Source organism: Apodemus sylvaticus, chromosome 16, assembly GCF_947179515.1.
Source record: "Apodemus sylvaticus chromosome 16, mApoSyl1.1, whole genome shotgun sequence".
Lineage (NCBI taxonomy): Eukaryota > Metazoa > Chordata > Mammalia > Rodentia > Muridae > Apodemus > Apodemus sylvaticus.
In genome coordinates this window covers 34,025,121-34,048,527 of record NC_067487.1, presented here as the reverse complement: position 1 = coordinate 34,048,527, position 23,407 = coordinate 34,025,121, and the positions used below count along the sequence as shown (strand labels likewise).

At 38.8% G+C, this 23,407-nt stretch overlaps 1 protein-coding gene across 1 annotated transcript in view; it reads left to right on the top strand.

Annotated features, from left to right (window-relative positions):
* Positions 1-264: 264 nt before the first annotated feature.
* Positions 265-23,407, top strand: part of LOC127666885 (UDP-glucuronosyltransferase 3A2-like) — a 50,635-nt gene continuing 27,492 nt past the window's right edge. Inside the window, exons 1-3 of the mRNA XM_052159877.1 lie at positions 265-358; positions 8,300-8,398; positions 20,143-20,257. Of these exons, the coding sequence (XP_052015837.1) occupies positions 265-358; positions 8,300-8,398; positions 20,143-20,257 (308 nt within the window). The remainder of the gene's footprint in view (positions 359-8,299; positions 8,399-20,142; positions 20,258-23,407) is intronic.

Here is a 23,407-nt window from a genome sequence, read left to right as displayed (position 1 = left end):
ATACTGTGGATATAGGACAAGTTAAATATTAATTCTCCATCTATTTTTTCTTTGAATTCTAGTTAAGGAGGGTGAAACAGTGTTCACTGGAAAAAGAAGGCCAAGGGTAAAAGGGCATTTGGCAAAATAACAAGATATCTTCTCCCTTTACCCCATTTCAAGCCCACAGGCTCTGGCACTTTGTGTTAGAAGCTTACAGGGTCTCTTAGTGGGGCATAGCTCTCTAGGTGTGCAACCTATGCCTGGGCTCCAGGTGTTCTACAGATGGCAGCACATCGGAGTTGGCTTCTAGTGAGCTGCTTTCTCCTTGAGGTTCTTCTCTTGGAGGCTGCAAATATCCTGACTATATCTACACTGGGTAAGTTCTTGCTGGGAATATAGTGTCTTGTGAGACTATGATGTCTGTGTCTCCATGTTTCATAAAAATGGCACATAGTTGACCATGCATGAGTTTTTTCTATCTAGGCGTAGAGCAAACCTTGGGGAGGAGCTATGGAGTGTGTGCAATATGGTGCTCAGAGGGAATTCTACTCAAGGGTGAGAGCAATAGTAGATGGTGATATAATGTGATGTAGAAACAGTGGAGTGGCGGGGGGGGGGTTGTAAGAAAGGCTTCTCTACTGGGGCTTCAATTGTGAAGAGATGGGAGGCAGATTAGTCAAAGTGATCAGTCTAGTCATCCAACAAAGTGAACAGTGACTTTTCTTGATTTTTCTGTGGAGGCTATCATCCCCAAACAGTTTTGGTTTCAAAAGATGTTCTTCATCTGTGTAAGTACCCACGCACAAAAATTTGCATGCCTCCAGGACATCATCTTATTCCAGGAACTGAGATGTTACCTTTAACACCACAAATGTCCTGTTTTGTTTGATCTGGCACACATGATCATAGGCGCTTCATGTACATGGATCACTGATAAAATTCTGGATTAGCTAGGAGCAATACAGATTAGTGACAAATGTTACCAGGTCACATTAAAACTGTATATAGGCTTCATGAAAACATTTTTTTTGAAATGGTCAACTTGTTTGGATTTATAGTTGAATAGCGTGTGACCCAAGAATTAGGGCAAGGAAGGACACAGACATAAGAGCATGACAGAGGTGGTGAAGGTGTTATCCCATTGTGCTAGGAAAGATTTTTTGCAAATGTAACCTTCAAGCTTCTGCAAAGGACGATAAATACTTAATTTCTTTTTTTCGATATAATTTTTTAATTACATTTCAAATGATTTCCCCTTTTCTAACCCCACACTCCCCGAAAGTCCCATAAGCCCCTTTCTCTTCCCCTGTCCTCCCACCCACCCCTTCCCACTTCCCCGTTCTGGTTTTGCCGAATACTGCTTCACTGAGTCTTTCCAGAACAAGGGGCCACTCCTCCTTTCTTCTTGTACCTCATTTGATGTGTGGATTATGTTTTAGGTATTCCAGTTTTCTAGGTTAATATTCACTTATTAGTGAGTGCATACCATGATTCACCTTTTGAGTCTGGGTTACCTCACGTAGTATGATGTTCTCTAGCTCCATCCATTTGCCTAAGAATTTCATGAATTCATTGTTTCTAATGACTGAATAGTACTCCATTGTGTAGATATACCACATTTTGTGCATCCACTCTTCTGTTGAGGGATACCTGGGTTCTTTCCAGCATCTGGTAATTATAAATAGGGCTGCTATGAACATAGTAGAGCATGTATCCTTATTACATGGTGGGGAATCCTCTGGGCATATGCCCAGGAGTGGTATAGCAGGATCTTCTGGAAGTGAGGTGCCCAGTTTTCGGAGGAACCGCCAGACTGATTTCCAGAGTGGTTGTACCAATTTGCAACCCCACCAGCAGTGGAGGAGTGTTCCTCTTTCTCCACACCCTCTCCAACACCTGCTGTCTCCTGAATTTTTAATCTTAGCCATTCTGACTGGTGTAAGGTGAAATCTCAGGGTTGTTTTGATTTGCATTTCCCTAATGACTAATGAAGTTGAGCATTTTTAAAGATGCTTCTCTGCCATCCGAAGTTCTTCAGGTGAGAGTTCTTTGTTTAACTCTGTACCCCATTTTTTAATAGGGTTGTTTGGTTTTCTGGAGTCTAACTTCTTGAGTTCTTTATATATATTGGATATTAGCCCTCTATCTGATATAGGATTGGTGAAGATCTTTTCCCAATTTGTTGGCTGCCGATTTGTCTTCTTGATGGTGTCCTTTGCCTTACAGAAACTTTGTAATTTTATGAGGTCCCATTTGTCAATTCTTGATCTTAGAGCATATGCTATTGGTGTTCTGTTCATAAACTTTCTCCCTGTACCGATGTCCTCAAGGGTCTTCCCCAGTTTCTTTTCTATTAGCTTCAGAGTGTCTGGCTTTATGTGGAGGTCCTTGATCCATTTGGAGTTGAGCTTAGTACAAGGAGACAAGGATGGATCAATTCGCATTCTTCTGCATGCTGACCTCCAGTTGAACTGGCACCATTTGTTGAAAAGGCTATCTTTTTTCCATTGGATGTTTTCAGCCTCTTTGTCGAGGATCAAGTGGCCATAGGTGTGTGGGTTCATTTCTGGATCTTCAATCCTGTTCCATTGATCCTCCTGCCTGTCACTGTACCAATACCATGCAGTTTTTAACACTATTGCTCTGTAGTATTGCTTGAGGTCAGGGATACTGATTCCCCCAGACGTTCTTTTGTTGCTGAGAATAGTTTTAGCTATCCTGGGTTTTTTGTTGTTCCAGATGAATTTGATAATTGCTCTTTCTCAAGAAAATCAACAAGATAGATAAACCCTTAGCCAGACTGACCAAAGGGCACAGAGAAAGTATCCAAATTAACAAACTTAGAAATGAAAAGGGAGATATAACAACGGAAACTGAGGAAATCCAAAAAATCATCAGATCCTACTACAAGAGCCTGTACTCAACACAACTGGAGAATCTGGAGGAAATGGACAATTTCCTTGACAGATACCAAATACCAAAATTAAATCAGGACGAACTAGACCATCTAAACAGTCCCATAATGCCTAAAGAAATAGAAGGAGTCATAGAAAGTCTTCCAACCAAAAAAAGCACAGGACCAGATGGCTTCAGTGCAGAATTCTACCAGACCTTCAAAGAAGAGTTAACACCAATACTCTTCAAACTATTCCACAAAATAGAAACAGAAGGAACACTACCCAATTCCTTCTATGAAGCCACAATTACGCTGATACCAAAGCCACACAAAGATCCAACAAAGAAAGAGAACTTCAGACCAATTTCCCTTATGAACATCGATGCAAAAATACTCAATAAAATTATTGCCAACTGAATCCAAGAACACATCAAAATGATCATCCACCATGATCAAGTAGGCTTTATCCCAGGATTGCAGGGTTGGTTCAATATACGGAAATCCATCAATGCAATCCACTACATAAACAAACTCAAAGAAAAAAACCACATGGTCATTTCATTGGATGCTGAAAAAGCATTTGACAAAATTCAGCATCCTTTCATGCTTAAAGTCTTGGAGAGAACAGGAATTCAAGGCCCATACCTAAACATCATAAAAGCAATATACAGCAACCCGGTAGCCAGCATCAAACTAAATGGAGAGAAACTTGAAGCAATCCCACTAAAATCAGGGACTAGACAGGGCTGCCCCCTTTCTCCTTATATTTTCAATATTGTACTTGAGGTACTAGCTCGGGCAATTCGACAACATAAGGAGGTCAAAGGGATACAAATTGAAAAGGAAGAAGTCAAACTATCATTAATTGCAGATGACATGATAGTCTACCAAAAAACTCCACTAGAGAGCTCCTACAGCTGATAAACAACTTCAGCAAAGTGGCAGGTTATAAAATCAACTCAAGCAAATCAGTGGCCTTCCTATACTCAAAGGATAAGCAGGCTGAGAAAGAAGTTAGGGAAATGACCCCCTTCACAATAGCCACAAACAGTATAAAGTTTCTTGGGGTGACTCTTACCAAACATGTGAAAAATCTGTATGACAAGAACTTCAAGACTCTGAAGAAGGAAATGGAAGAAGACCTCAAAAAATGGGAAAACCTCCCATGCTCATGGATCGGTAGAATCAATATAGTTAAAATGGCCATTTTGCCAAAAGCAATATACAGATTCAATGCAATACCCATCAAAATCCCAACTCAATTCTTCACAGAGTTAGAAAGAGCAATTATCAAATACTTAATTTCTAACCCGTGGTCATAATTCACTTTTAATAGTTATTACCCAAAAGCCAAATCATCTTGCATTCTAGGGCAAAGCTATTAACATTCTGGATTAAATAAGGAATAGTGAGTTAGACTCCACTGGTTCCTCTTCACTATCTTTATTAAAAATAGATTTATTTATTTTTTTTGTATGAATACACTGTGTTTGTCTTCAGGCACACACTAGAAGAGTGCACTGGATCCCATTACAGATAGTTGTGAGCCACCATGTTGTTACTGGGAATTGAACTCAGGATATCTGGAAGAGCAGTCAGTGCTCTTAACTGCTGAACCATCTCTCCAACCCCCAAAACCAAATTATCTGGCATTCTATGGCAAAGGTATTGACATTCTGGATTTAACAATGAATAGTGAGTTGGTCTCCATTGGTCCCTCCTCACACTTTCCAACTGTCTCAGCTAGATGATTATTTTATGGAAACAAAAGTTTTCCTTTAACTGCTGCAGAAGTAATCATTATTCAGGACTGATGTCAAAGATTTACCTGAGTCTTAAGTCCTAGGATTCTAGAACATTCTCAGTGGCAGGGCCAATATTCAGAGACTTATCCTAAGTTTCTAAGGGGTGGATATCAGCAATATTTTCTATCAAGGTAAATCTGAAAAGATGAGTGAGCATCTTTTGGAGGGTTCTATGGGCCCTGGTGTCTTTTACTCACATTCTCAACAATTTTGAAGATGGACAGTTCTTATAATTCTGTATTTTATGACTCATGTGTTACTTTTTGTTTGTCTAGGATAAGAGAATACAAAAGGTTAAAAGCATGCCTGTATAAAGGGGTGATTGTTTTCAGCTGTTCTCAAATGGCCATGCCACCCTTACAGCACTTTCAGCCTGAGGACGTCAGCCTGGAGAGAAACACAGTCTATAAACATGGGCTTGAGCCTTGTATTCTGATCTTGTTGGAGGAAAACAAGGGCCAAAAACATGGGCTACTTCTTGCAGGAATACAACTGACCTTTGTAATGTTGCATAAAAATTCTTATGGAGTAGTTATATAATGAGAACTTACATACTAGCATTAAAAATTTTGATGCTACATTCCATCTGCTTTAAAAATATTTATTTTTTTGAAATTATAATATAATTACACCACTTCCCCTTTCCATTCCTGTCTTCAAACCTTTGCAAACACATCTCCTTGTTCTCTTTCTATATTAGGGCTTCATTTCTCACTCATTGTTGGCACATGCACACATGTGCATGTATATAAACATATAGTACTAAATATAACCTGCTCAGGCTGTATGACATTACTTGTATGTATGTTTTTAGGGAAAAACTATGTATGTGTGTATTGGATAACCAGTTGGTATGCTGTTCCCTGGGGAAGAGTATTTGTCAACTGCTCAGCATTTCTTAGTTTGCTTTGTTATGTGTGTGTGTGTGTGTGTGTGTGTGTGTGTTTGTATGTGTGTGTATCTGTCTGTCTGTCTGCTGTCTAGGGTCAAAGGCTACTGGGACTTCCTACATCAACTTTAGCATGTCTTTGGTGCTCTCCTTGTTTCCCTCATGTTTAGGCAGTCTTACTGCTAAGACTTTACATAGCAAACTCCATTTTCCTCTGGCCCTTAATCACACTTCTCCTCATCTGCAGTGATCCCTGAGCCTCAGGTGTGGAAGATGCCTCATTCCGTTGCCTTTGCATTGGGTTTTTGAGGTAATGATGGAAAGGACCTAAGACCTTGACACTTCATGATTTTTTTTTTTCTGTCCCACTGGCTTAGTTTGTGCAGTTTAACATTCTCAGCATTTCTCCAGAAGAACTCTTTTTTTATTTATTGAATATCATCTTCATTTATATCACCAATAGTAAATCTTTCCCAATTTCTCCCCTCCCCAAAGACCCTGAACTCCTCCTTGCACCCCCTGCCTCCATGTATATGCCCCTCCACCGGATACACTCCCACCTCCTCCCCTTGGTTTCCCTCTGCTGGGGGCTCTATTGAGCCTTTACCTGACCAAGGACCACTCCTCTCACTGATGCCCAACAAGGCCTTCCTCTGCCACATTTTTTGGTTGGAAACATGTGTACCCCTTAGTTGATGATTCAGTCCCTGGGAGTCTTGGGGCATCTGGGTGGTCGAAGTAATTGATCTTCCCATGGGGCTATAAACCCCTTCAGCTCCTCCAGACCACTCTCCAGCTCCTCCATTGGGGACCCCATGCCCAGTTCAATAGTTGGTTGCTAGTTTCTGCTTCTGTATTTGTAAGGCTCTGGCAGTGCCCCTCCAGAGACAACCATGGCATTCTCCTTTTGGTATATGCTTCTTGTCGAAGTGTCGGTGCTTGGTGACTGATTATAGGATGAATCCCCATGTAGGGAAGTCTCTGGGTGGCCTTTACTTCAGTCTCGGCTCCACACATTGTCTCCCTTATGCTCCTGTGAGTATTATGTTCCCTTTCTCAGAGGAACTAAAGCACCCTCACTTAAGTCCTCCTTCTTTTGAGCTTCCTGTGGTCTGTGAATTGTAACTTGTTTATTTTGAGCTTTTGGACTAACATTTGCTTATTAGTGAGTGTATACCATGTGCGTTCTTTTGTGATTGGGTTACCTCACTCAGGATGGCACTTTCTAGTTCCATCCATTTGCCTAAGAATTTCATTAACTCATTGTTTTTAATAGCTGAATAGTACTCCATTGTGTATATATACCACAGTTTCTATATCCATTCCTCTGTTGAGGGACATCTGGGCTCTTTCCAGCTTCTGGCTATTATAAATAAGGCAGCTATGAACATAGTGGAGCATGTGTTCTTATTACATGTTGGAGCACCTTCTGGGTATATTCCCAGGAGTGGTATAGCTGGGTCTGCAGATAGTACTATGTCTAATTTCTGAGGAATCACCAACTCTTGCTCATGAGCATCCATTAGAATGGCTGCCTCATTGGGCACTCCTTCTCAGTGCCATGAGAGCAGGAGCAGGACACCCTGGTGTCGTGGCTTCTATCTATGCTGTGTTCAGACTAAGCAAATGGCAATGGGAAGAGTAGTTCACTCAGCAGAGAAGTTCCATTTCCCTGACTTTTCTGCCCAGATTTAATCATTCTGGTTCTTCCAGCTCCTGAACATTCTAAACTCTTAGCTTTTTCTTTTCTTTTTTTTTTCTTTTTTATAATTTCGATTTCTTCTTTTCTTAAATTATCTAATTATATTTCTCTGCTTCAGTTCTTGACTTAAAACCAATGTTCTAAAGAAATTGTAGCTGAGGAGAAGACGTTGGTGTGATGATACTTGTTCCTGTCCTGAGGAACAGGACAGCTGCTGCAGAATTCATGGTGCCTCAGTTTCCCATGCATCTGGTGATTTTCATGACTATTTCAGGGTTGATTAGGCCTCATAGTGATCCTTGATAAATTTATTCTAAAGGGTATAAACTCAGGTCCAAGAAGAGAAACTCCTTAAGTGGGGGCTCCATACCCTCTATTCCTGTGGAAATTTCTTTCTCTAATATTTTAGATACTATATTTCTGTCCTCAGCAATAACATAAAATTTCAGAGAAAGGTATTGCCCAATACATAGTGATGAATCTTCTATGATTGCAGTAATATTTTTGAGCGAAATGACAGCAGTGATAGAAAGATACAGCAGAAAATATACTTGTAGCAGAGGATGAAGAATCTCTAAATTTTGAAAAGGATTTTATTTTATATCTATGAATGTTTTGTTTGCACGTATGTTAGTGTAATATGCACACAGAAAGCCAGTGGAGGCCAGAAGAAGGTGTGGGTTCTCTTGGAACTAGAGTTTCACATGTGACTTCTGAGAACTGAAACCAAGTCCTCTGTGAGAAGAGCAAGCACTCTTAACTGCCGAGCCATTTCTCCAGGCATGACCTTCAGATCTTCAACAGAAATTCAGTAAAATTGCTATTGGCCAAAGCTCTGGGTTCTTGTCTTGGGCATTACCTACAATGTAGTTGAGGGTATGGAAGATCTGGTTTCTATCAAGGCATCCTGAGGCACTCTCTGTTTTGACAATTAGTTTTGAATTTCTTTTTTTCAGCTATCTCTGGTAATCAGAACCATTTTCCTTAATGACCACAAAAGCATGAACTTTATGTATTGTTTCTAGATGGAAGCCATTATATAGTGATGAACCGTGTGTCGCAAATTCTTCATGGTGGTGGCCACAATGTGACCAAACTTCTTTATGATAATGATCAAATCACAGGTATCTTTACAATCAATTATTACAATAAATTACTTAAATAATAAATGATGGTTTTTTAATAGAACTGCTTGACAAAATTTCTGTATTTGGCCTTATTCAGAGTTAAATTGTGGTGTATGTATGTGTGTGTGTGTGTGTGTGTGTGTGTGTTTGTATAAGTTTTATAGATCTCATTAGACTATGTAGTCTTGGCCTTATATGATATAATTCTGTATTTTACTTACTTCTATTTATAGGTTTACAATGATTACAGTATGTACCCAAACTTTAATGTGGTAGAATCAGGGTTTTTGATGTAATGGTATTGAATAATTTTTGATCTATAAGAAGCAGGCCTAGTAAAATCTGACTGGTCCATGAAGGCAAACAGTTGGAAGGGAGTTACTTTGTCTTCCCAGGGGTGGATTAGTTCTCAGTTGAGTAGGTGTTTATGAAAGAATGAAGCTGCCTTTCCCTGGCCTCTTTCTTCTCTTTGGTCTTGTGACTTTTGTACCCATGCATGGCACTTTTGTGCTGTGATAAAATGATAGCCCATCAAAGACTATTCATTTGTTTCTGCCCAATCTTCTTTTGTCAATCTTTAGAACTATGAACAAAATAATTTTTTCAGATTTTTTTATTTTCAATTTATGTATATTTGCATGTGATTGTATGTGAGTATTTGTATGTGAGTGTAAGTACCCAAGGAGGCCAAAAAAGTGGTTGGATCACTTGGACCTGGTGTTAACTGGCAGTTGTGACCTGCCTGATATGGGTGGGTGTTTGTAACTGAACACGAGTTCTCTGCAAGAGTAGTACACACTTTGAAATGGTAATCCATCTGAATAAAATTTTAATATTTTTATATTAAATTAACCATAAATTAATTAAATATAAATTAACTAATGTCATATCTTTTTGTTATGGCAATAAAAATAGATTAAATATCTTATTACTTTAGTGTTGCTCCTAGTCAACACTACCCATTATTATTGATCATTGTGAGAAGTTCTTATGTCAAGTGTGTCTGAAAGTAGTGTTGAATAGATGTATCCTAACATATTTAGGACTCAGATAATGTAAAGATCACTGTATTCAGTGGCACATAAGTCAGTTTTTATTTTTCAATAAGATCTACATTTTAGAGAAATGTTTTCTAGGGATATTCATGTTCGTGTCCAATGTTTAGTATGCTTGATTGAGATGACACCAGATTCTTAAAAATCTATAGCTCTCCAAACCTCTGTACAGTAATATCAAAAGTTCCTATTTAATTTAGTAAACACAGAGACTATTAACCAAACTGAAGATCATTGATCCCTGCTGATACATTAAGTCAAGGAAGCTCAGAAAACTTCCCTTCCTTGTTCACTGGATATCTTCATATACATTTAACTTGTCCTGACAGTCTGACTTCATAGCTGCAATTTATACTCAGCCTGTTTTACTTGTTTCCACAACTTTTGGTGTATTGCTCAAGACTATAGACTCTCTGCTCTTTTAATAAGCTATGCACAAGAAAATCTACTGAAATTATCCACATTTGTGGACCTGGTGTTCTTCATTCTTAGGTTTGAGTGTTGCTGTCCTAAAGTATCTTGTCTTCCATTTCTTCTTCCTCTTTCTCTTTTCTTCTATTGCTACCCCACCATTACCCCCTGTGTGCTCACATTATTATGTTCTTTTCTTTCAATTTTCTTAATTGTTCTGAGATAAGTCCAGGCTTTCACAGAGCTCAGCTACATTGCCACAATTGTTCTCAAATTCAGGGGAATGCTCATGTCTTAGCATCTCAACTTTAAGAATTAGAGTCATGAGTTACCAACCACATCAAACTCAGAGGTCCTTTCAACATCCATGAGCTCTGGACATTTCAGATTCCACAATGGGTTATTCTTTCTTCTTATTTTGTAGTAGCTGAATTTGAGTGGATTTATGAATGTAGAAATAATATTATTAGATTATTTTCCCCCATATTTTTGCTGTCTGCAGGGACACAAAAGGATCACCCTGAGCTTTAGATTTCTGGTGGTGCAAACCGCCAGGGGTCTGCCTGCACTCAGGAACTGAGCACGTAGGCAGCTTTTGTCTGCCAGCCTGCCAGGCTCGGGGCCCGTGTCCTGCCCAGGGAGCTTGGAAGGAGAGAAGCCTCATGGCCATACTCGCTGCCTGCCAGGACACAAAAGGATCACTAGGTTCTGTATCACCCTGAGCTTTAGATTTCTGGTGGTGCAAACCACCAGGGGTCTGCCTGCACTCAGGAACTGAGCACATAGGCGGTTCATCTGCAAGCCAGTCCATCGCAGGACCTATGTCCTATGTGAGAATCAACAGAGGGAGTGACCCCCACCACAACTTCTTCCCTCCATAATAGAGCAGACAGAGAACACCTGGTTGACCTTGACAACCTAAGTATAACATTGCTCGAGGCAAGACAGAGAAGGGCTCCAAAGGCACAAAAGAGGAAGCCAGCATATCAGTAATCTGTGCCAAAAGAAACCGAGTCATCCAGTGTTGCAGAGATAATCTTAAAGATCCATAGTAGGTTGAAGCACCAGCCAGTGACAATAAGACCATCTAACTCCTGGGAGAACCGGGTGGCTAAAGGCAAACTTAGGAACATTACTAACAGAAACCAAGGCATTATGGCAGCATCTGAACCCAATTCTCCAACATTAGCAAGTCCTGGATACCCCAACACACCAGAAAAACAAGATTTGGATTTAAAATCACTGGTCATGATGCTAGTACAGGAACACATGAAGGACATACTTAAAGAAATTCAGGAGAAAATGGATCAAAAATTAGAAGCCCTTACAAGGGAAACACAAAAATCATTGAAAGAAATTCAGGAGAATACAAAAGCCAATAAGGAGGAAACGCAAAAATCACTTAAAGAAATACAGGAGAACCTTGATCAACAGGCAGAAGTCATGAAAGAGGAAACACAAAAATCGCTTAAAGAATTAGAGGAAAACACAAACAAGCAAATGACAGAACTGAGCAAAAATTTCCAGGACCTAAAAACAGAAGTAGAAACAACTAAGAAAGCACAAAGGGAGACAACTTTGGAGATATAAAACCTTGGGAAGAAATCAGGGACCATAGACGCATATATCAACAACAGAATACAAGAGATAGAAGAAAGAATCTCAGATGCTGAAGATACCATAGAAACCATGGACTCAACAGTTAAAGAAAATGCAAAATGCAAAAAGCTTGTAACCCAAAATATCCAGGAAATCCAGGACACAATTAGAAAACAAATCAAAGGATTATAGGTATTGATGAGAGTGAAGATTTACAACTTAAAGGGCCAACAAATATCTTCAACAAAATTATGGAAGAAAACTTCCCTAACCTAAAGAGAGAGATGCCCATGAATATACAAGAAGCCTATAGAACTCCAAACAGACTGGACCAGAACAGAAATACCTCCCATCACATAATAATCAAAACCCCAAATGTACTAAACAAAGAAAGAATACTTAGGGCAGTAAGAGAAAAAGGGCAAGTAACATATAAAGGAAGACCTATCAGAATTACACCAAATTTCTCACCAGAGACCATGAAAGCTAGAAGATCCTGGGCAGATCTCATGCAGACTCTAAGAGAACACAAATGCCAGCCGAGACTACTATACCCAGTGAAACTCTGTTACTATAGATGGAGAAACCAAGATATTTCACGACAAAAACAAATTTACACAGTATCTTTCTACAAACCCAGCCCTACAAAGGATAATAGGGGAAAAGCACCATTACAATGAGGGAAACTATACCCTGGAAAGAGCAAGATAGTAACCTTCTTTCATCAAACCCAAAGAAGATAACCACAGAAGTATAAAATTATAATCAAAAATGATAGGAAGCAATAACCACTACTCCTTGATATCTCTTAACATCAATGGACTCAATTCCCCAATAAAAAGACATAGACTAACAGACTGGTTACGTAAACAGGACCCTACATTTTGCTGCATACAGGAAACATACCTCAATGTCAAAGACAAAAACTACCTTATAGTAAAAGGCTGGAAGACAATTCTACAAGCAAATGGCCCCAGGAAACAAGCCAGAGTTGCCATTCTAATTTCAGATAAAATTGACTTTCAACCTAATGTCAACAAAAGAGACATGGACGGTCACTACTTGCTGGTCAAAGGAAAAATCCAACAAGAAGAACTTTCAATCCTGAACATCTATGCCCCAAATACAAGGGCGACCTCATTCATAAAAGAAACTTTACTAAAGTTCAAAGTACACATTGCACCTAACACAATAATTGTGGGTGACTTCAACACTCCACTTTCACCAATGGACTGATCGGGAAAACAGAAACTAAACAGGGAGACAATGAAACTAATTGAAGCTTTGAACCAATTGGAGTTATTATAATATATATAGAGAACTTTTTATCCCAAAGCAAAAGAATATACCTTTTTCTCAGCACCTCATGGTACCTTCTCCAAAATCAATCATATAGTAGGTCACAAGAAAGACCACAACAAATATAAGAAGATTGAAATAATCCCATGCCTCCTATCAGATCACTATGGAGTAAAAGTGGTCTTTAGTAACAGTAAAAACAACAGAAAGCCCACATACACATGGAAACTGAACAATACTCTACTCAATGATACCTTGGTCAAGGAAGAAATAAAGAAAGAAATCAAAGATTTCTTAAAATTTAATGAAAATGAAGGCACAACATACACAAATCTATGGGACACAATGAAAGCAGTGCTAAGAGGAAACCTCATAGCTTTGAGTGCCTCCAAAAAGAAATTCGAGAGAGCTTACACTAGAAGATAAACGGAACAACTGAAAACTCTGAAACAAGAAGAAGCTAATTCACCCAGGAGGAAAAGACAGGAAATCATCAAACTCAGGGCTGAAATCAATCAAGTAGAAACCAAGAGAACCATACAAAGAATCAACAAGACCAAAAGCTAGTTCTTTGAAAAAATCAACAAGATAGATAAGCCCTTAGCCAGACTAACCAAAGGGCAGAGAGAAAGTATCCAAATTAACAAAATTAGAAATGAAAACAGAGATATTACAACAGAAACCAAGGAAATTCAAAAAATCATCAGATCCTACTACAAAAACCTGTACTCAACACAACTGGAGAATCTGGAGGAAATGGAAATTTTCTTAGACAGATACCAATTACCAAAATTAAACCAGGATCAAATAGACCATCTAAACAGACCCATAACCCCTAAAGAAATAGAAGGGGTCATAGATAGGCTTCCAACCAAAAAAAGCACTGGACCAGATGGTTTCAGTGCAGAATTCTATCAGACCTTCAAAGAAGACTTAACACCAATACTCTTCAAACTTTTCCACCAAATAAAAACAGAAGGAACACTACCCAACTCCTTCTTCGAAGCCACTATTACGCTGATACCAAAACCACACAGAGATCCAACTAAGAAAGAGAATTTCAGGCCAATTTCCCTTATGAATATCGATGCAAAAATACTAAATAAAATTCTTGCCCACCGAATCCAAGAACACATCAAAATGATCATCCACCATGATCAAGTAGGCTTCATCCCAGGGATGCAGGGATGGTTCAATATCAGGAAATCCATAAATGCTATCCACTACATAAACTCAAAGAAAAAAACCACATGATCATTTCATTAGATGCTGAAAACGCATTTGACAAAATTCAGCATCCTTTCATGCTAAAAGTCTTGGAAAGGACAGGAATTCAAGGCCCATATCTCAACATAGTAAAAGCAATATACAGCAAACCGGTAGCCAACCTCAAACTAAATGGAGAGAAACATGAAGCCATCCCACGAAAATCAGGGACTAGACAAGGCTGCCTCCTCTCTCCATATCTTTTCAATATAGTTCTTGAAGTCCTAGCTAGAGCAATTAGACAACAGAAGGAAGTCAAAGGGGTACAAACTGGAAAGGAAGAAGTCAAGTTATCACTATTTGCAGATGATATGATCGTATACTTAAGTGACCCTAAAAACTCTACTAGAGAACTCCTACAGCTGATAAACAGCTTCAGCAAAGTTTCTGGCTACAAAATCAACGCAAGCAAATCAGTAGCCTTTATATATTCAAAGGATAAGCAGACTGAGAAAGAAATTAGGGAAATGACCCCCTTCACAATAGCTACAAACAGCATAAAGTATCTTGGGGTGACTCTAACCAAACAAGTGAAAGACCTATATGACAAGAACTTCAGATCTCTGAAGAAGGAAATTGAAGAAGATCTCAGAAAATGGAAAAATCTTCCATGCTCGTGGATTGGCAGAATTAATATAGTTAAAATGGCCATCTTGCCAAAGGCAATCTACAGATTCAATGCTATTCCCATAAAAATCCCAACCCAGTTCTTCATAGAGCTAGAAAGAGCAATTCTCAGATTCATCTGGAATAACAAAAAACCCAGGATAGCTAAAACTATTCTCAACAGTAAAGGAACTTCAGGGGGATTCAATATCCCAGACTTTAAACTCTACTACAGAGCAATAGTGATAAAAACTCCATGGTATTGGTACAATATCAGGCAAGCAGATCAATGGAATAGGATTGAAGACCCAGAAATGAACCAACACACCTATGGTCACTTTGTCTTCGGCAAAGGAACTGAAAGCATCCAGTGGAAAAAAGATAGTATTTTCAACAAATGGTGCTGGTTCAATTGGAGGTCAGCATGCAGAAGAATGCACATCGATCCATTCTTATCTGCTTGTACCAAGCTCAGCTCCAAATGGATCAAGGACCTCCACATAAAACCTGACACACTGAAACTAATCGAAAAGAAACTGGGGAAGACCCTGGAGGACATGGGCACAGGGGAAAAGTTCCTGAATAGAACACCAATAGCTTATGCTCTAAGATCAAGAATTGACAAATGGGACCCCATAAAACTATAAAGTTTCTGCAAGGCAAAGGACACTGTCAAAAGGACAAAACATGAACCAACAGACTGGGAAAGGATCTTCACCAACGCTAAATCCGACAGAGGGCTAATATCTAATATATACAAAGAACTCAAGAAAGTAGAAACCAGAGAACCAAATAATCCCATTAAAAAGTGGGGTACGGAGCTAAACAAAGAATTTTCATATGAAGAACTTCGGAGAGCTGAGAAACACCTTAAGAAATGTTCAACATCATTAATCATTAGGGAAATGCAAATCAAAACAACCCTGAGATTTCAGCTCACACCAGTCAGAAGGGCTAAGGTCAAAAACTCAGGAGACAGCAGGTGTTGGCGAGGAAGTGGAGAAAGAGTAACACTCCTCCACTGCTGGTGAGATTACAACATGGTGCAACCACTATGGAAATCAGTCTGGCGGTTCCTCAGAAAACTGGGCATGTCACTTCCTGAGGATCCTGTTATACCACTACTGGGCATATATCCAGAGGATTCTTCAGCATGCAATAAGGACACATGCTCCACTATGTTCATAGCAGCCCTATTTGTAGTAGCCAGAAGCTGGAAAGAACTTCCGTCCTTCAACGGAGGAATGGATACAAAAAAATGTGGAAAATTACACAATGGAGTACTATTCAGCCATTAGAAACAATGAATTCATGAAATTCTTAGACAAATGGATGGAGCTGGAGAACATCCTACTAAGTGAGGTAACCCAGTCTCAAAAGATCAATCATGGTATGCACTCACTGATAAGTGGATATTAGCCTAGAAACTTTGAATACCCAGGACATAATCCACAAATTAAATGATGTCCAAAAAGAATGGAGGAGTGGCCCCTGGTTCTGGAAAGACTAAGTGCAAGAGTATAGGGGAATTCCAGAACAGGGAAGTGGGAAGGGGTGGATGGAAGGATAGGGGGACGAAAGAGGGCTTATGGGACTTGCGGGGAGTGGGGACCCAGAAAAGGGGAAATCATTTGCAATGTAAATAAAAAAAGATTATTTTCCCAACCTTAAATTAAAATGCTGCATTAAAACATTTAAACACTAATCAATTGTTTGGATCACTTTCATTCTGTGACTCTTCAGCCTGAAAAACCATATGAGGTACTCTGAAGGAGTACAGGTTTCTAGGGTTTATAACTGCAAGTATTGAATTTGTTCCAAGGAAGGAGGGTTTAGTGGTTTGAAGTTACAGTTCTTTTTCTTCCTATAACAAGCATCCTTAGACTCATTGTAAATTAACGTTATCTATCTATCTATCTATCTATCTATCCATCCACTTATTTATTTATCTATTTATTTGATTTGATAAAGGGTCTTGATTCCTTTGTAGTAAATGATAACATTGATTTTTCTTATTTTTCTTCATCTACTTCTTGAGTTCTGGGATTATATGTATGTGCAAACCCCACAATTCTCAGCATCAAATGTTGTTGGCCTTTGTATTCACTAGGTAGGAGCTTTAACAACTAAGCAACATATCAGTACCTGTATGCCTCACTTCTTATTATGCATTTATCTCAAGTTAAATGTTGTTCTTGTATTTGTGAGACCAATCCAATCACATCATTGATTGTGAGTGATTTGATACAAATACTCAGGCCAGGACATGTTTGTATAAGTGTTCTGGATTACCAGACAATCTTTATTCCTTCTAGTAGGCTGGTACTTATTTGTAGTAGAGATTAGGTAAAACAAAAACAAACAAAACAACAAAAACCAGATATATAAATACTATGAAGTCCCTAATTCAGAGTTCAGTTTTCAGATTAGAATGCAGGCCTTTTTTCTCTAAATGTCTACTGTAGTCCAGAAGAACTAAATGTATAACAGTTACATTCACTGTGTAAGGTGAAGTTGATTCAATACTGTTGGGTCTACAGAAATTAAAATATGTTTTTATCCTTATATATCAGCATTCTCAGACACAGATACACAGACAGACAGACAGACAGATACATACACACACAGAGATAGAGATAGAAATGGATAGAGAGAGAGAGAGAGAGAGAGAGAGAGAGAGAGAGAGAGAGAGAGAGAGAACAACTGTATTTAACTAAGGTAACCACTTACACATCCCTGGGAATAGGATTAGTAGAAGGTCAGTAGTGGCCCAACCACTGATGCCAATGACTACCCCCCTCAGCAGCCATGAACAGTCAGCATTAGTTCCCAGGAAGGGCAGAGTTTCATGAGTTGGCCCTCGTCCTGCCCTTTTTAGAGCTGAGCACTCAGCAGCCACTTTTCAGCACACTGAGCAGACATGGGTCTTTGCATTTATGGCAGTTGGATGCACAAGGAAATTCTCTAATAAAGGCTGAGGCCACACGTATAATACATAGGTATCAACATAAATATCTGTAAGGTTGTTTGAAAAACATATCCATTTAGTGAAGCAAAAGTAGTAATTTCTTCCATACAAAATATTGCCTCCCTAGCCATGGGCTTTTGACGAAGTTTACAGTGCTGCATAATTTTTTCCCTGTACGACAGGCTTTAAATCCAGTCAGAAGGAAGATGAACACCCCCATGACACTGGACACATACACTTCCCTGCATGTCAATATTGTAACATGGAAAGTCCACCATCATGTAAAACTCTTGATAACTTTTGTCCACTAGTGGCCTGTGCAACACCTCTGGCCAGAAGAGGGGAAGCTCCAAGTTCAGTTCCGCTTTGAGTTCCAATTTTCCTTACAACCTAAGTCTGTGGTGATTTCAGCTATGTGATCTAGTTCTGCTGGGCAATCAAGAGCAGTGGCACAGCCTATGCTGTCTTGAAGGCTTCACTGGCCTCCTGATCCACAACTCAGAGGGATGCTTCCCACACTAGCATTGTTTTTTTTTCTTTGTTTGATGACACTTGACTTGTGAGATTAGCATTATCTAAATATGCATGCCACCTTTATTGAAACAATATAAAAGTTGTTTTATGTATGGATTTGACAGTAAATTGATCTCATGTGTGGAGATCAAGGAATTTCCAGTGTCTGAGTCCTAAGTATCAAACTCAGGCCATCAGACTTGGAGTGAGTGGTTTAACTTGCTAAGCCATCTCACTGGTCCTTTGAGATTTTTCTTTTATCCTTTTAAATTAGCTTCTAAACTAGCAGATTTCTATCTCTTCTGTTTAATCTTTAGTTTTTTTAGCTGCACCCCTCCCCCATTTTCCTAATCTTCTTTTTTTGATTGTTGTTTTATTTCCCTTGAAAATGGTGTGTGTCATTCTAAGTTTCTTTTGTTTCAAACTTTCCCCAGAGAGACCAAATAATATTTAAAAGGATGGTTCCACTCATGGAAAATTCGAGAGGCCTTTTCCAAACAACATTTTAATAGACTTTTAAAACATCTGTAGATATGCAATCAATAGGATTAGAAATGGCATTTTCCAGGATTCTATGTGATTGATGTCTGTGTTTTGTGAGAATAAGTGTCCAGTTGGGTTTATTCACCTGTATATTGTGTAGTGTAGGGCAGTTATCCTAACACTTTTTTGTGAGAACTGCCTGGCAGATGTGCAGGTAGGAGGCCTTCCACTGAGGAGAGTCAGTCACAATTGGTGCTGGAATCTACAATCATGAATGTGTCTGAGACAGCAAAGTTGGGTTGGAGTGTGTCACATGATCCAGGAACAATAAAAGGAAGTTCCCAACCCTATAGTCTGTCTTCAAATACAAATTCTTGAAACTAGCTAGTGGGGATCACTTGAGGATTCTGGCTTTGGCCTACTTATCTTGATTTGAACTTCTCATCAATAGCAAGAGAGGATGGATTGAGGTTTGTTTTTTCTCTAAGATGGGAGATATTACTTGAAATTGTCAGAAGTGAAATTTCAGAGCAGATTCAGACTATTCATTGTGCATGAGTAATAAGGGGAAGAGACAGACTGGCCAGCTGGGGCGTGGCAGACTTTCCTCTCCTTCCTTCCTTCCTTCCTTCCTTCCTTCCTTCCTTCTTTCTTTCTTTCTTTCTTTCTTTCTTTCTTTCTTTCTTTCTTTCTTTCTTTCTTTCTTTCTTTCTTTCTTTCTTTCTTTCTTTCTTTCTTTCTTTCTTTCTTTCTTTCCTTCCTCCCCCTCTCCCTTCTTCCCTCATTCCCTCACTCCTTCCTTCCTTCCTCTATCTCTGTCTCTCTCTCATTCCCTTCCTTCCTTCCTTTCTTCCTTGCGTTTTTTCTCTTTTTGATTTAGCATTTTACCCAAAGGTAGAACCTTTTTATTAACTGCAACAAACAAACATATACACAAACAATCAAACATTACAAAACCTGTTGTGTTAGCACAAGCTTGTAACCCAAGTGCTTGGCAGCTTCAATAAGTAGGTTTGTGAGTTGAAATCCTATTGGGCTACTAAACCTGACTCTACCACAAAACAAACAAAAGTAATCAAAGAAATGACAAACATAAAATGCATAGCAACTAAAAGGAAAACAAGCAAACAAGGACTTTATATATTTGATTTTAATATTTCTTTGAAACACAGAAAACTGCAATCAAATTGACTTGCAGTTAAAAATAAACTCTATCTCACTATGGTGATGAAGTTGAAGAATTACATCATTTTAGAATGTTTATGCATATGTTTTCTTAACCGTAAAGTGAAAAATAGTAGCTATGCCTGTAAATGAAAAATTTATTAGAATTTTGACTGTATGGAAATTCTTGAATTATTGTAAAGTGTCAAAAATATGATTAGAATACAGAATTGAGTAAATTAAAAGAAAATCAAACCCACTGGAAAACAAACATCAAATTTCCACAAAGATTTGACATTAATTAAATTGTCTATCACCATAATAATGTGTGTTATATTGTGATAAATGTAAATTTTACTCAGTTGTTGTTTTCTTAGATTTTAGAAAGGAAAAACCACCATACAAGGTTATAAATTGGCATCTACCTGAAGATCAGCAGAAGAAATTTGATAATCGTCTGCATCTCCTTGTAGAAGAATTAGGTCATGGCAGGTAATTTGTTTCAGTTCTTTGAACAAATGTATTGCTAATCAAGACTTAAAAGTGGGTAGATGATGGATGCATGATGCTTATAGTGAGCTTAAGAGCAAGGATGACTGTGTGGGTTTATGGATACAAGGATGGATGTGTGTGGATTATACAGGGTAGATGACTCATAGCTAGGTAAACAATGGGCTGGAGTAATTCTCTACAAAGTGGGAGCTATGCCTCTTAGGCCTTAGTATCTACAAGTTACCTGTCAACAGGTTTCCTGTCATCTGTGCCAGTTCTGTCACTTCAACGTCTCTACTCAGAGAAAGAACCCCCACCTTCTTCATTGTACTTTGTCATCTTCCTATGTAAATTCACTAATAGAGGTAACACCTGTAGGCTTAGAGTTTTTAAAACCTACTTTAATAAGGATTATTACATGCTTCAACCTCCCTTCTAGCCCATTCACCAAAGACTGGTAAGAAAGATGGTTAATGAGACAATGCAGACTTATTTAGAAGTAGTTCTTTGGGGGCAAATCCAAACACAAATCAGTAATAGCAGTCCAGTACAATCATCCAACACTAAACACAAATCAGGAGCAGCAGCTTGACCTGTAAGAAACCTTGAGGCTATGAGGACTCAGCACGAGTCTGAGGAGGTAGCAGGAAGCAGTCAGACTACCACTAGAAGTTCTTTGGCAGGGTTCTCTCAAAGAAGTTATGACAAGCAGATATCTGAGAAAAGTAGCAAAGCATTGCAAGGAAAACCAACACAAGAGCCTCCTCTCATGCCTGTGGGGTTATATTTATGTTCTTTTTAAACATCATGCACCCTCTCAAGTGTCTGCTCCTGCAAAGCATCTTGTGCTGTCTCATATGTCTGCTTCAGCAAAACATCCTCTAATGTGTCTGCTTCAGCAGAACGTGCTCTTACAAGACTACTTCCAGAAAAACATGTAACACACCTGAGTTATTAGTGAAACAAGAAACTTCCACTTCAAACACCCTTGTACATGAATGCGTTATTCTATTTGTCATTTCCTATTAAACTCATCCAAAAGCTTTCTTTTTCCTCTCCCTTTTATTGAAAATAATTTTTCTCACATCATATATTCTGATTACAGTTTCCCCTTCTTCTACTCCTCCAAGTAACTCGCTTCTAGATTCACTACCTTTCTTTAGCTCATTCGAACATAAACAGGTTTCTAAGGGATAACAAAAAATAAAACAAAATAAAATATAGTAAGAGAAAACCAAAACTATTACATCAAAGTTAGCGTAAAAATCAACCAAAAGGTAAAGAGCAAAAGCAATTCTCAAATTCATCTGGACTAACAAAAAACCCAGGATAGCTAAAACTATTCTCAACAACAAAAGAAATTCTGGGGGAATCAGTATCTCTGACTTCAAGCAATACTACAGAGCAATAATGTTAAAAACTGCATGGTATTGGCACAGTGACAGACAAGTGGACCAATGGAATAGAATTGAAGATCCAGAAATGAATCCACACACCTATGGTCACTTGATCTTCGACAAAGGAGCCAAAAACATCCAGTGGAAAAAAGATAGCCTTTTCAACAAATGGTGCTGGATCAGTTGGAGGTCAGCATGCAGAAGAATGCGCATTGATCCATTCTTATCTCCATGTACTAAACTTCACGCCAAGTGGATCAAGGACCTCCACGTAAAACCAGACAAACTGAAACTAATAGAAAAGAAACTGGGGAAGACCCTTGAGGACATGGGCATAGGGGAAAAGTTCCTGAACAGATCACCAATAGCTTATGCTTTAAGATCAAGAATTGACAAATGGGACCTCAAAAAATTACAAAGTTTCTGTAAGGCAAAGGACACTGTTAAAAGGACAAAACAGCAACCATCAAATTGGGAAAGGATATTCACCAACCCCACATCTGATAGAGGGCTAATATCCAATATATACAAAGTACTCAAGAAGTTAGACCCCAGGGAACCAAATAACCCTATTAAAAATGGGGTACAGATCTAAACAAAGAATTTTCACCTGAAGAGATTCGGATGGCCGAGAGGCACCTTAAGAAGTGCTCACCATCATTAGTCATTAGGGAAATGCAGATCAAAACAACCCTGAGATTTCACCTTACACCAGTCAGAATGGCTAAGGTCAATAACTCAGGAGACAGCAGGTATTGGCGAGGATGTGGAGAAAGAGGAACACTCCTCCACTGCTGGTGGGGCTGTAAGATGGTACAACCACTGTGGAAATCAGTCTGGAGGTTCCTCAGAAAACTGGACATGAGACTTCCAGAGGACCCTGCTATACCTCTCCTGGCATATACCCATAGGATTCCCCAGCATGCAATAAAGACACATGCTCCATTATGTTCATAGCAGCCTTATTTATAATAGCCAGAAGCTGGAAAGAACCCAGATGCCCCTCAAAGGAGGAATGGATACAGAAAATGTGTTATATTTACACGATGGAATACTACTCAGCAATTAGAAAAAATGAATTCACAAAATTTTTAGGCAAATGGTTTGATCTGGAAAATATCATCCTAAGTGAGATAACCCAATAACAAAAGAATACACATGGAATGCAATCTCTGATAAGTGGATATTAATTAGCCCAGAAGCCCTGAATACCCAAGGCACAAATTGCCTAACAAATGACTCCCATGATGAAGTATGGAGAGGGTCCTGATCCTGGAAAGGATTGATCTAGCATTGGAAGGGAATATAAGGACAGAGAAAAAGGAAGGAGGTGATTGGAAAATGGATGGAGAGAAGAAGGTTTATGGGACATATGGGGAGGGGGGATCCGGGAAAGGGGAAATCATTTGGAATGTAAACAAAGAATATAGAAAATAAAAACATTAATAATAAATAAATAAATAAAACATTAAACTAATATATATATGTATATATATATATGTGTGTATGTATGTGTATATATATATATATATATATATATATATATATATATATATATATATATATATATATATATATATAACCTGATGCAGGCCTTGTACATGCTGCCTCAGTCTCACTGAGTTCATATGAGCTTTGCTCATTTTTGATAGTCTCATTTTCTCGGTGTTCTCCTTCTCCTTTGGGTCTTACACTCTTTATGCCCCCTCTTCCTCAGGGTCCCCTGAGTCCTGAAGGGAGGGATAGATTTGAT